Source organism: Rousettus aegyptiacus, unplaced genomic scaffold (genome assembly GCF_014176215.1).
Source record: "Rousettus aegyptiacus isolate mRouAeg1 unplaced genomic scaffold, mRouAeg1.p scaffold_m13_p_5, whole genome shotgun sequence".
Taxonomy (NCBI): Eukaryota; Metazoa; Chordata; class Mammalia; order Chiroptera; family Pteropodidae; genus Rousettus; species Rousettus aegyptiacus.
This window is the reverse complement of record NW_023416308.1, coordinates 77,153,938-77,166,594: the sequence shown is the minus strand read 5'-3', so window position 1 is coordinate 77,166,594 and position 12,657 is coordinate 77,153,938. Positions and strand designations below refer to the sequence as shown.

The 12,657-nt window shown below is 39.7% G+C and overlaps 1 protein-coding gene across 2 annotated transcripts; it reads left to right on the top strand.

The window, feature by feature from the left end:
- The first annotated feature begins 7,771 nt into the window (after positions 1-7,771).
- FOLR2 (folate receptor beta) lies at positions 7,772-12,088 on the top strand. Of its 2 annotated transcripts, none has more exons than XM_016157999.2 (5): positions 7,772-7,898; positions 9,056-9,217; positions 11,065-11,253; positions 11,366-11,501; positions 11,631-12,088. In XM_016157999.2, the coding sequence occupies exons 2-5, from the start codon at positions 9,068-9,070 to the stop codon at positions 11,915-11,917; spliced, it is 762 nt and encodes a 253-aa protein (XP_016013485.2). In that variant the 5' UTR covers positions 7,772-7,898; positions 9,056-9,067; the 3' UTR covers positions 11,918-12,088. The 2 variants fall into 2 exon arrangements, with proteins under 2 accessions (XP_016013485.2, XP_016013487.2); XM_016158001.2 differs by having other exon boundaries at positions 7,777-7,947.
- The last annotated feature ends 569 nt before the right edge of the window (positions 12,089-12,657 follow it).

The following is a 12,657-nucleotide window of genomic DNA, read 5'->3' as shown; positions in this document are numbered from 1 at the left end:
AGTTAAAGCAGCGCTTAGAGGGAAGGTTAGAGCTGTAAGTGCCTATATTAAAAAGAAGAAAGAATCAAAACAGCATGCTATTGGCAGCAAAACAGACACACAGAGCAGTGGAACAGAATCGAGAGTCCAGAAGTAAACTCATATTTATGTGGGCAAATAATTTTCAACAAAAAAGCCAAAAACATACAGTGGAGAAAGGAAATCCTCTTCAACAAATGGTGCTGGGAAAACTAAGAAGCCACCTGCAAAAGAATGAAACGACTATCGTCTATCACTACACACCAAAATTAACTCTAAATGGATTAAGGACCTTAATATAAGACCTGAAACAATAAAATGCATAGAAGAAAACATAGGAACTAAACTCAAGGACCTTGGACTTAAAGAGGATTTTATGAATTTGACCTCAAAGGCAAGGGAAGTAAAAGCTAAAATACATGAATGGGACTACATCAAACTACAAAGCTACTGCTCAGCAAAAGAAATCATCAACAAGGTAAAGAGAGAACCATCTGAGTGGGAAAATATATTTGCAAGCAACATCTCCGATAAGAGCCTAATATCCAAAATATACAAAAAAACTCATACGACTCGATAACAAACAAAAAAACAAAAACCAGCCAATCAAAAAATGGGCAGGGGACCTGAACAGATACTTCTCCCTAGAAGACATACAAATGGCCAACAAATATATGAAAAGATGTTCAACATTGCTAGCTGTTAGGGAAATGCAAATCAAAACCACAATGAGATATCTCACACCTGTTAGAATAGCTATAATTAATAGGATAACTAATAAAATATGTTAGAGAGGATACAGAGAAAAAGGAACCCTCATACATTGCTGGTGGGACTGCAGATTGGTACGGCCTCTATAGAAAGCAATATGGAGGTTCCTCAAAAAACTAAGAATTGATCTACCATATGATCCAGCAATCCCTCTACTGGGTATTTACCCCAAAGACTTAAAAAACCATATCCATAAAGATATTTGCACATCAATGTTCATAGCAGCATTATTCACTGTGGCCAGGATATGGAAGCAACCAAAGTGTCCTATGATAGATGATTGTCTAAAGAAGCTGTGGTACATATACACAATGGAATATTACTCAGACATAAGAAGAGATGAAATAATGCCATTTGTGACAACATGGATGGACCTCGAGATAATCATGCTAAGCAAAATAAGCCAGACAGAAAAAGTTGAAAATCACATGATATCACATATGTGGGATATAAACCTAAAAGCACCAGATGAACAGGACATACAAACAGAGACTCACGAACATGGACTATAGACTAGTGGTTATCAGAGGGTAGGGGTGGGAGTGAGGGGGGAAGGTGGATGTGGTAAAGGGGGTCAAATATAGGGGAGTAGGGGGAGGGTAAAGTGGGTAAAGGGGGATCAAATATATGGTAGCTGAAGGAAACTGGACTTTGTGTGGTAAACACACTATAGAATATATAGATGTGAAATTATAATGTACCTGAAAATTACATAATTAACCAATGTTGCCCCAATAAACCTAAAAAAAAAAGAAGAAGAAGAAAAATCTAAGTAGGAAAAAAAAATGGTGTACATGATAAAGGCTCTGTTCATCCCTCTGGCGATCAAATCAAAGTTGTGACGGAAACAAGGAGCAGCAGCAAGGAAAAATAGCCTAGTATCTAGATGAAAAAGCCATACAACTAGGGAGAGGTACAAGAAGGCACGCTGCAACAGCAGAAGGTAGGACGGGGCGAGGACATGGGTCTGTCTGGTCTCAAGCAACTGAGTGAGACGGAGACAGCGGCAGTGGTAGAAGCCTCTTAAAGAGGCCACATCCACAAGCGGATTTTCCACAAACGGTGACAAACCTGCTAGCTCTGAGCACCAGTGCCTATTCGGCTGTGTGCAGGGGCCACCAGAGGCTTACGAGGAGACTTTGTTGGATCAAGGGGCGAGGTGAGACTCGCTCTATACAGACAGAAGTGCCTGTGGTGTCCATTGTTCTCTCTTGAGCACCCCCTTACCAGTGCGCGGGACACAGTGCCATCATAGCCATGATGTCATCAAACTGGATATAGAGGTCAGAGGTTGCTCTACCCAGAGGATTCCCTTAAACCCCACCTCCCCCAACTCACAGCCCTACCCAAGCCAAATCCAAGTATATCCTCGGCGAGTCAGGTGCTCCTTGCTGAGCAGCACCTAGACTCACACTGGAGGCAGCTGGCCTCGGTTTCTAGTGTGGCCTTTTGAGGCAACTATGAGCACAGCATCTGTGGATTGCTTGCTGAATCTTGACAGGTGGCCCTGGAGAGGCACAGGCTAGTTCTAAACAAGGCCTGCAGCTGAACCCCTCTGAGGACTGTGCCACCAGACACCTACTACGCAAAGCTGTACTGATAAGACTGGGAGACTTAGGAGCTTTACTTAGTACATTGAAACAGACATGGAAAGGCAGCCAAAATGGGAAGACAAAGAAGCAGAAGCCATATGAGAGAATAGAACAGAGATTTAGATATAATGGAGTCAAGTAATCTAACAGATATACAGTATGTACAGTTCAAAACACTGGTTATAAAGGTGCTCAATGAACTTTTGGGAAGTGTAGATAATTTTAATGAGAAATTCAACAAAGAAATAAAAACATAAAAATGGAAATGGAAACTATTAAAGGGAAACAGTCTGAAATGAAGAACACATTATCTGAGGTGGGAAGTATGTTAAATGGAATAAACAAAGGAATAAACAAAGTGAATAAAGAAAAGGATCAAATGCCCTATCTAGAGGATTGAAAGCCAAAGACACGCAAACAGAATGATAAGAGATAAAATGCCAAGACTATAAAAATAATTTAAGGAGCATATGGGACACGATTAAAGGGCCAAATATCCATCTGATTGGTGTACCTGAAGAAAATCAAGATGTTGATCAGCCGTTTGAAGAAATAATGATGGAAAGCTTCCCTAATCTGGCGAAGGAAATGAACATAAAACCCCAGGAAGCTTACAGAATCCCAAAAATCAGGGATTCAAAGAGGTCTATGCCAAGACACATCTTAATTAAAATGCCAAAGGTTAAATACAAAGAAAGAATATTAAAAGCAGTAAAAGAAAAACAGATAGTTACTTATAAGGAACACCCAGAAGACTGGCAACTAATTTCTCAAAAGAAACTATGCAGGACAGAAGGGCTCAGCAAAAGATATTCAACAGGATGAAGATCCAGGATCTACAACTAAGATTACTTTATCCAGCAAAGCTATCATTTAGAGTTGAAGGACAGATAAAGCGCTTCCCAGACAAAAATAAGCTAAAGGAATTTATCAACACCAAGCCAATATTATAGGAAATGTTTAAGGAACTTCTTTGAGAAGAAGAAAAAAATGAATCAAAAACAGGAATAATGAATGATAACAACTGCATTTCTATGAATAAATAACTCAAATGGAAAAGAATTAAGTGTTCCAACTAAAAGATAGAGTGGACGAATGAAAAGGAAAACAAGACCCCTACATGTCACCTATAAAAGACTCACTTCAGATTAAAAGACACACACAGACTAAAAGGAAGAGGATGGAAAAAGATATTGCTTTGATGTACCCAGAAGGTATTTAAGTCAGACAGAGAAAATTAAGTACTATATGATTTCACTTATATGCAGAATCTAAGGAATAAAAAGAACAAACTAATCAAAAACAGACTCACAAATATAGTGGACAATTTGGTGATGGATAGAGGGGAGGGAGGTTTGGGGGGCTGGGAGAATGGAGTGAAGGGTTAAAGAAGTACAATTTAGTAGCTGATGGATGGTCATGGGGATGCGGAGCATGGCATAGAGAATTAGCATTAATATGTTGGCTAGGTGGAGGGTCAGGGGTGGGAGAGAGCAAATGGGGTGACCGTTTTACGAACTATATAGATGTCTAACCAATGTACTGTATACTTGAAACTAATTAAAATAAATAAATTAAAAAAAAGAGTTACAGCAACTAAATACAATAATGATACTTGATTGAATCCTGATTTGAACAAAATAGTTTTATAAAAGAAAACTGGGGAAATTTTAATAAGGATTACTATTAGATAATAGTAAAAAATTATTAACAAGTGTGATAATGATATTAAGATTGTATAAGACTTATTTTTGGAGATGCACATAGAAATAGAGGTGAAATATGTATTTGCATTAAAATATACCAGAAAAAAATCTTAAATTAATAACCTAAACTACTGCCTTAAAAAAAAAAGAGCAAAATAATCCAAAGCTAGTCAAAGGAAGGAAATAACAAAATGTAAAAATAAATAGAATAGAATAAAGAATAGAAAACAATAGGAAAAAATCAATGGAACCAAAAGTTAGTTCTTTGAAAAGATCAACAAAACTGATAAACCTTTACCTAGATTGATCAAGGGAAAAAAGAAGAATCAAGTTACTAACACCATAGATAAAAGAGGAGACATCACTACATTCTTTGTAGAAATAAAAAGCAGTGTAAGAGAATACTACGAATAATTGTATTCCAATAAATTAGATAACATACATGAAATGAACAAATGCCTACAAAGACACAAATTACCAAAGATTATGCAAGAAGAAGTGAAAAACCTAAATATGCCTATAACAAGTGAAGAGATGTATTAGCAATTTTAAAACTTCCCACAAAGAAGAGTTGCTCGCTTCCATGGTACATTCTGCTAAATGTTTAAATAATAATTAATTCCAATCATTCACAAACTATCTTCCAAAGAAAAAAAAAGAGGGAGGAACACTTCTCAACTCATTTTATGAGACCAGTATTACCTTGATACGAAATCAGACAAAGAAATCACCAAAGAGAAAACTGCATGTCCCTTCTATAAGGACATGTCTCTTCAACAAAATACTAGCAAACTAAATCCTGCAACATGTAAAAATGATTATACATTTATCAAGTATGATTTATCTCAGAAATGCAAGGTGGTTTAACACTCAAAAGTCAATTGATTTAATAAAGCACCATATAATTAGAATAAAGGACAAAATCCACATGATCATCTCAACTGGTACAGAAATGACATGACAAAATTCAAAATCTTTTCACAATAAAAAACAAAACAATGAACAAATTAGGAATAGAAGGTAATCTCTCCAACCTGATAAAAAAAAAATCTATGAAAAACCCACAGTTAATATTATACTCAATATATAATATATATTATATATAAAATAATATATATTATATATTATATAACACATATTATAATATATAACATTATATATTATATATTTTAATATGTTATATATTATATATTATAATATATAAAATATATAATAAATATATAATATATAATATTATATATAATATATATTATGTTATTATATATATATATTGCTGCTTTCTCCCTAAGATCAGGAATAAGACAAGGTTATCCACTCTTATTATGTCTATTCAATGTTATATTGAAGGTTTTAGCCAGGGCTATTGGTTAAGAAAAAAAATTAAAATTAATTCATATTGGAAAGGAAGAAATAAAACCATTTCTATTTACAGTTGATATGACATTTTATACAGAAAATCCTAAGGAATCCCCAAAACATTATATTACTAAAAAGTGAGTTCAGAAAATTTATAGGACACCAGATCAATATATAAAAATCAATTGTATTTCTATACACTAGCAATGAATGGCACAAAAATGAATTTAAGATTACAATTCTATTTACAATAGCATAAAAAGAATAACATACATAGGAATACATTAAACAAAGAAAAAGGCTATACACTCAAAACTACAAAACATTGTTGAAAGAAATTGAAAACCTAACCAAATGGAAGACATCCATGTTCATCAATCAAAAGACAATATTAAGAGAGTAATACTCTCCAAATTGATCTACAGATTCAACTCAATCCTTATCGAAATTTCAGCTGACATTCTTGTAGAAATTGACAACCTGAGCCAAAAATCTATATGGACATGCAACAGACCCATAATAGTCAAAACAATCTTGAAAAAGAACCATATTGGAGTGTTCACAATTCCTGATTTCAAAATCTACTACAAAGTTACAGTAATCAAGACAGTGTGGTAGTAGCATAAGGATACATATATACATCGATGGACTAGAACTTAGAGTCCAGATTTTTGGCAATGGTGCCAAAACAATTCAATGAGAATAGTCTTCAAAATATGATGATGGGACACAACTGGATATTCACATGCAAAAAAAAATTAAGTTTAACACTTACTTTACATCATATACAAAAATTAACTCAGAATGGATCTGAGACCTAAACATATAGGCTAAAACTAGAAAACTCCTTAAGAAAACATAGGGGAAGAGCTTCATGACACTGTATTACACAATGATTTCTTGGATGTGACAGCAAAAAGGCAACAAAAGAAAAAAATAAATTGAATTACATCAAAATTAAAAACTTTGCATCAAAGGACAGTTTGAGGGAAAAGGCAACCTACAGAATGGGAGAAAATATTTGCAAATCATATATCTGATAAGGGGCTAACCAGAATATAAAGAACTCCTTCAAATCAAAAACAGAAAGCACATAACCTGATTTCAAAATGGGCAAACAACTTGAATAGATGTTATTCCAAAAAAGATACACGAATGACCAACAAGCATATGAAAAGTTGCCCAACATCACTAATCATTAGGGAAATGCAACTCAAAGCCATGACAAGACATCATCTCACATCTGCCAGGATGGCTTCTATTTTGAAAAATCCAACAGAAAATAACAAGTGTTGGCAAGGATGTGAACAAATTGGACTTCTTGTACATTGTTAATGAGAATGTAAAATTGTACAGCTGTTATGGAAAACAGTATGACAATTCCTCAACAATTGAAAATAAAATTACCATATGATCCAGTTATTCTACTTCTGGGCACATACCCAAAAGAATTGAAAGCAGGTTCTTAAGAGATATTTGTACACCCATATTTATAGCAGCATTCTTCACGATAGCCAAAAGGTGAAAGCAACCCAAGTGTCTACTGATGAAAAATTGGATAAATGAAATGTGATATATATGTATATATTTATACATATATATCACACAATAAAACATTATTCAGCCATAAATAGTAATGAAATTCTGAAATGTAAATGACTTTGAGGATATTACGCTATTCAAAGAAGCCAGTTACAAAGGACAAAGACTATCAAAAATTGCTTAGTTATGGTTACAAAAATGCTAAATGATGAGATATCATTTAACAGATTTGAGAAAATTTTTCTCTGTGACCCTTGACTTCTGTACCTCAACTTCTACCTGTGTCCACTTGGCTGCTCATATATTAACCTGATAGCTCTCAATTTAAGCCTACTTGGTATGTCCCAGGCTTTTCTAGATTAATTCTCAACAATTTTCTGGTGAGTCAACTAAAGCTCAACAAGGTTTAGTGACATTTCCCAAGGTTGTATGAGGAATGGATCATTGGATCCCACAGCCTGAAAGCCTGGGTTCTTCCTTACCACGCCTTAGCCTCCTCAAGTTAGCTTTGCAAATCACATGTACATATATATCACATTTTATTTATCCAATTTTTCATTTCTGACAACCACTTGAGGTACCTCAAAAATTCAGATTCCTGTTGGAGATGAGTGGTTCTCTAGATTTTGATGAAAGATGTTATGTATGGATCCTGGAATGAGTAAATAAACAAAGAGATGAAATAAAACAGGAATGGAGAACTTAACAGACTAATGGAGCCTTGAAGAGGCTGGAGTAAGGAAGAGGGAAGGCGGAAGAAGAATTGCTGAGGCTGGACATATTTTGTGCTAACCAGAGCCCTAGTCTAACTTGCGCTGAGGACAGAGACCACTGGAGACAGTCCAGGGGCCTTGGAGCTGTTGCCAGCCAGGAGAGAGGCCAATCCAGACACCCAGCAGCGAAGAAGGCTCAGGCAAGATGCCCTAAGGAAGAAAGGGTGATAGGGGCACTAGGGAGACCTGGTGGGTTTGTGCGTGGGGGAGGGGAGTGTTTTTCTTTAGAAAGATTGCTGTGACTCCTGTGGGGAAGATGATTCAAAGGGGAAGAAATTGGAGGAGGAAGAACTGACCCTAAACAGCAGAGCCCAGGGAAGTGAATTTCAAAAAGATTTTTGGAGGAACCTTTCTTTGCCAGGGCTTGGTACTCAACTGCAGTGGAGATGGTGAGGGAGAGGAATGGGTCTTCATTATCAGTTCTTAGGCACTTCAGTGACAGAGGCCAAAGGAACATATCTGTAATGGGTAGGGGTGGGGGTGAGGGCAGTCATAAGCAGAGAAAGCGCTGTCACTTTTGCCAAGTTCCTTCTATGACTCTAAGTGCTTGTCTGGTTGGCTGTTCCAACATGGGAGACTTCTCTGTTGTCCCTCAGGTCCAAGGGTCTCTGTTTTTGTTTTTTGAGGGGTCAAGTGAGGATCTGGTACATTTGTCCAGCCCTCAGAGAGAACTGAGGAGGCCAGAGTTACCATGGGTTGGAGGGAGAAAATGGCCTTCAAGAAATAGGAAAAGAAAAAGTGAGGGAGAAAGGCTATTTAAAAACCACCGTTCTTATTTTTGTATCATTTAACCGAACATGGCTCCATGTGTTACATCAGTTGATGCTCGTGCTGATTTGAAGAACTCAGCAGAGCTGGGCTACTGCCTTTCCCAGGCTAACAGTGTTTCTAAGCCAGCATGGGAACCCAGGTAATCCAGGGTCTAATGGCAGAAAAACTGCTAGATACAGGATAACGGGAGTATGACATGGACTTGAACTATTACTTTTTAAAGGTACAGTCCAGAGAGGAGGTGAGGAAATAGGCATCTCCTCCAACTCGGGAAGACTCCCCAGGGCCCACTTACTGACTCTAGATCCCTTTCTGAGCCCTCCAAACCTGGGGTAAGGGAGCTCCTTTTGTCAGCCTCCTCTGCCTCAGCCTCAGGGAATCTACGAACCCCAGCACTGAAGGAATAGGATCTGACCCCATCTTTCACTGTGGAGATGGGGAAATTGAGGCAGGGGTGATGGGAGTACCTTGCATGGGGCTCTCTCCTCTCAGGCCTTAGTCTCACTAACTACAGCTTCTTCTTCAGGGACAGAAAGACATGGCCTGGAAACTGACACCACCTCTGCTGCTTCTGGCCTGGATTGCCTTCACGTGCAGTGCCAGGGACAAGACAGATTTGATCAATGTCTGCATGGACGCCAAACACCACAAGACAAAGCCAGGCCCTGAGGACAAGTTGCATGGCCAGGTATGGCTGGAGTGTGGCTCTGGTTTGGGGGTGGGGAGCTGGTTCTGACAGGGAACAGGAAATTAAAGTGGCGGGGGAAGGGTTCAGGGGTCAGATACCCCCATATCTTGAGTTATTGCTGTGAGTGAAGATGAAAACTGGGAGTGGTTGAGGTGATTTTAGGGGTGGCCTCCTAAGAAAAGGATACCATGTCAGCAATAATATGGAATATTCATTTATTGAGCCCCAAATAGGTGTCGTGTGTTTCTGTACATTACTTCATATTCACAGTGGTCCTTTGATGTAGGTAGATGATATTCTCCACATGACACAAATGAGGAAACTGAGGCCCAGAGGTGCATATGAACATACAGAGGAACTGGACATGATAAGCCCTTGTGGTGGGGTAGGGATAGGACTAGGGTAACCTCTAGGGATTTGGAGGGTGAGAGACTGTGGGAAGATGGCTCTTCCTACCTTCACTATATGCCAGTCCAATGGAGTGCTAAGGGTAGAGGAGGAGAAGGCCTCTTATGACTGTGATACAGGGCAGAGATGCTATACATTCATACATCCTATAAAATTTATGCCAGTCAATTGCAGCCTTATCAGACTCCATGTCTCCTCTTTATGAAAAAGACTGTTTAGACTCTCTTTGCTATCCTGGTATGAAAGTCAAAGCTGCTAGAACCTATTTGCATATTTAATTTAAAAATATCAATATAATGCTCAATCTGTAATACAGAGGAGAATAAAAAGAAAGTAATTTATGATCAAATAATATATATTTCAATACATCTGTTCTTTGGTATGACTACATTAGAAGTCTTTATGAAATAGCATATGTTTCTTTTATTCACAAAATCGCTATGAATGGAGCAGCTACAAATGAAGATTGATAGAGGTGGCCAGCTTAAATGCTATAAGATGCTCTAAGCAGTGTTGCCATTGATGACATCTTTTCTAAAATAGTGAATAACTCCAGTAAAACAAAACATATTGCAGTTTAGCCTTCCCTTTCACAGTTTTTGTCGTCCTGGAAAATCTGGTCTATATTAAAAACTTGCTAAAATATGGTGTGTCTATATGTAAGATGGAGCTTGGTTTAGATTTAAGGAATCATAAATAGGTCTTTCATTTACTTTTTTCAGCAGATGTGTTTGTGAGACTTCTGTGTGTCCGGCCCTGGCCTAGCCACTGCGGGGGGAGGCGGGGGACAGGGGAGGAACAGATCTTAATGCTTGCCAAGAATAAGGTTGTTCAACATATATTACTGCATATCACACTCTTTATTTCCTCTTTTGCTCAAATTGTCACCTTCTAGTGAGGCTTTTCACCACCACTCTATTTAAAATTTCAACAATCCTCCCATCCATACTCCACATTCCCATTTCCTGCTGTAATTTTCTCCATATAACTTATCATATCCTTACATATATTTTCTCTCCTAGTGCCTTACTGTCTCCCTTGACCAGAATGTAAGTTCCATGAACACATATTTCTGTCTGCTTTGTTTTCTGCTATATTCCATCTAGAACAGTGACTGGGGTAGAATAGGTACTCAATATTTATTTTTTAATTAATAAATTAAAGAAGTTTTATAAAATGTTAAGGGCTATAAAGATGATAGTTTATTGTCTCCCTAAGACAGGGTCTTTCTCAGACTCCCACAACCTCCTGCTCACACTGTTGTAACTGAGTGTCCCCCAAGATGGGAGTTCCTAGAGGCCAAGGACAGAAGGGTCCTCACGATGAGTGTGAGGCAATGTACCTGGGAGCAGAAAAGTAAGAATAAAATGGAGAGAGGCTGGAGGTGGCAAAAGGCTGTGGTGGAGGGGAGGACTTAGTCCTGTGTCCTCCCCACCCAGTGCAGTCCCTGGAAGAAGAACGCCTGCTGCTCCGTCAGCACCAGCCAGGAGCTGCACAGGGACACCTCCCTCCTGTATAACTTTAACTGGGACCACTGCGGCCAGATGCAGCCCGCCTGCAAGCACCACTTCATCCAGGACACATGCTTTTATGAGTGTTCCCCCAACCTGGGGCCCTGGATCCAGCAGGTATGGGTGCCTCCCTCACCCCACCCCAGCAGGCTGCCCTCCAGCTCGGTCAAGGTTGTGGCTGCCAACACACCTGACTGAGAGGAGCCTTCCCGCCCCACCTCCCATCCAGGTAGACCAGAGCTGGCGCAAAGAACGTTTCCTGGATGTGCCCCTGTGCAAAGAGGACTGTCAGAGCTGGTGGGAAGCCTGCCGCACCTCCTACACTTGCAAGAGCAACTGGCACAAGGGCTGGAACTGGACCTCAGGTGAGGGCTGTTGGGTGGGGAGATGGAGGTGGAGTTTAGACAAAGGGGGTTTGAGGATTTGGGGCTGGATGAGGATTGCTGGGGTAACCAGGGGCTGAAGGTCTGTGTCCACACTCTCTCCTCCTGCAGGATCTAACAAGTGTCCAGCTGAGGCCGTCTGCCGCACATTTGAATCCTACTTCCCCACGCCTGCAGCCCTGTGTGAGGGCCTGTGGAATCACTCTTACAAGGTCAGCCAATACAGCAGAGGGAGCGGCCGCTGCATCCAGATGTGGTTTGACCCAGCCCAGGGTAACCCCAATGAGGAGGTGGCGAGGTTCTATGCCTTGGCAATGAAAGCCAGGGCCATGCCCCACAGGGCTGGGCCTCTCCTACTCAGCCTGGCCCTGATGCTGCAACTCTGGCTTCTTGGCTGAGTCCAGCTCGCCACAAACAACCAGGCTAGGCTCAGCTTACTTTCATAAATGAGGGAGCCCTAAGCATGTCTCCATCCATTACCCATTCCTCTGTTATCCAATTCCTACACCATGGTGGGGCTTGGAGTTTCTTTGACAGCTAGTTCTAATAAATAGATGGACCCATCCGTGTCTGATGAATTATTTTGGTTGAGTTTGTGGATGGATAGAAGACAGATCGCATCGTTTTTAGATTCATTCAGATTAGAGGAATGAGACCCGGGTTTGAATCATAGCTCTGTTATTCACTGTGAAAAGAAACACTGTGCTCAACCATAGTTTCTTAATTAAAACAGGGGGAATAATCCTTTCTCTCCTCAGGGTTGTGAAATACAAAGGAACTGCTGCCTAGAAAGCAGTGTCTGCACATGAATAGTCCTCAGGGAACCTGTTGGTCTTGTAGCCCCAAGAGCCAAGACCAGGACTTAATTATTTATATTGGTCCTCAAATATTCCCTTTCCCTCAGGTCTTGTGTGCCTGGCTCTGTGCTCAGCTCTGCAATGAGAAAACTGGGGATAGGAGTCCAGGGAAGCGTCTGGATTCCCACAGTAGTGGTGGGAATTCACACTTGATGTGGATTCAAGGGGCAGAGTTGGAGCTTGGGACCCTTAGAAGAGGAAGAGAGCTGATGGGAGGGCTGTGGGGAAGGTTCCTGGAGAGGAAATCAAGAGCCTTGAACTGGTTCAGCCCTGCTGTACCC

Bases quoted from the DNA above. Each gene is read 5' to 3' on its own strand.
- FOLR2 (XM_016157999.2), top strand. From the start codon at position 9,068: ATGGCCTGGAAACTGACACCACCTCTGCTGCTTCTGGCCTGGATTGCC. The intron at 11,254-11,365 runs GTATGGGTGCCT...CCTCCCATCCAG, and splicing joins TGGGGCCCTGGATCCAGCAG to GTAGACCAGAGCTGGCGCAA. The intron at 11,502-11,630 runs GTGAGGGCTGTT...CTCCTCCTGCAG, and splicing joins GGGCTGGAACTGGACCTCAG to GATCTAACAAGTGTCCAGCT.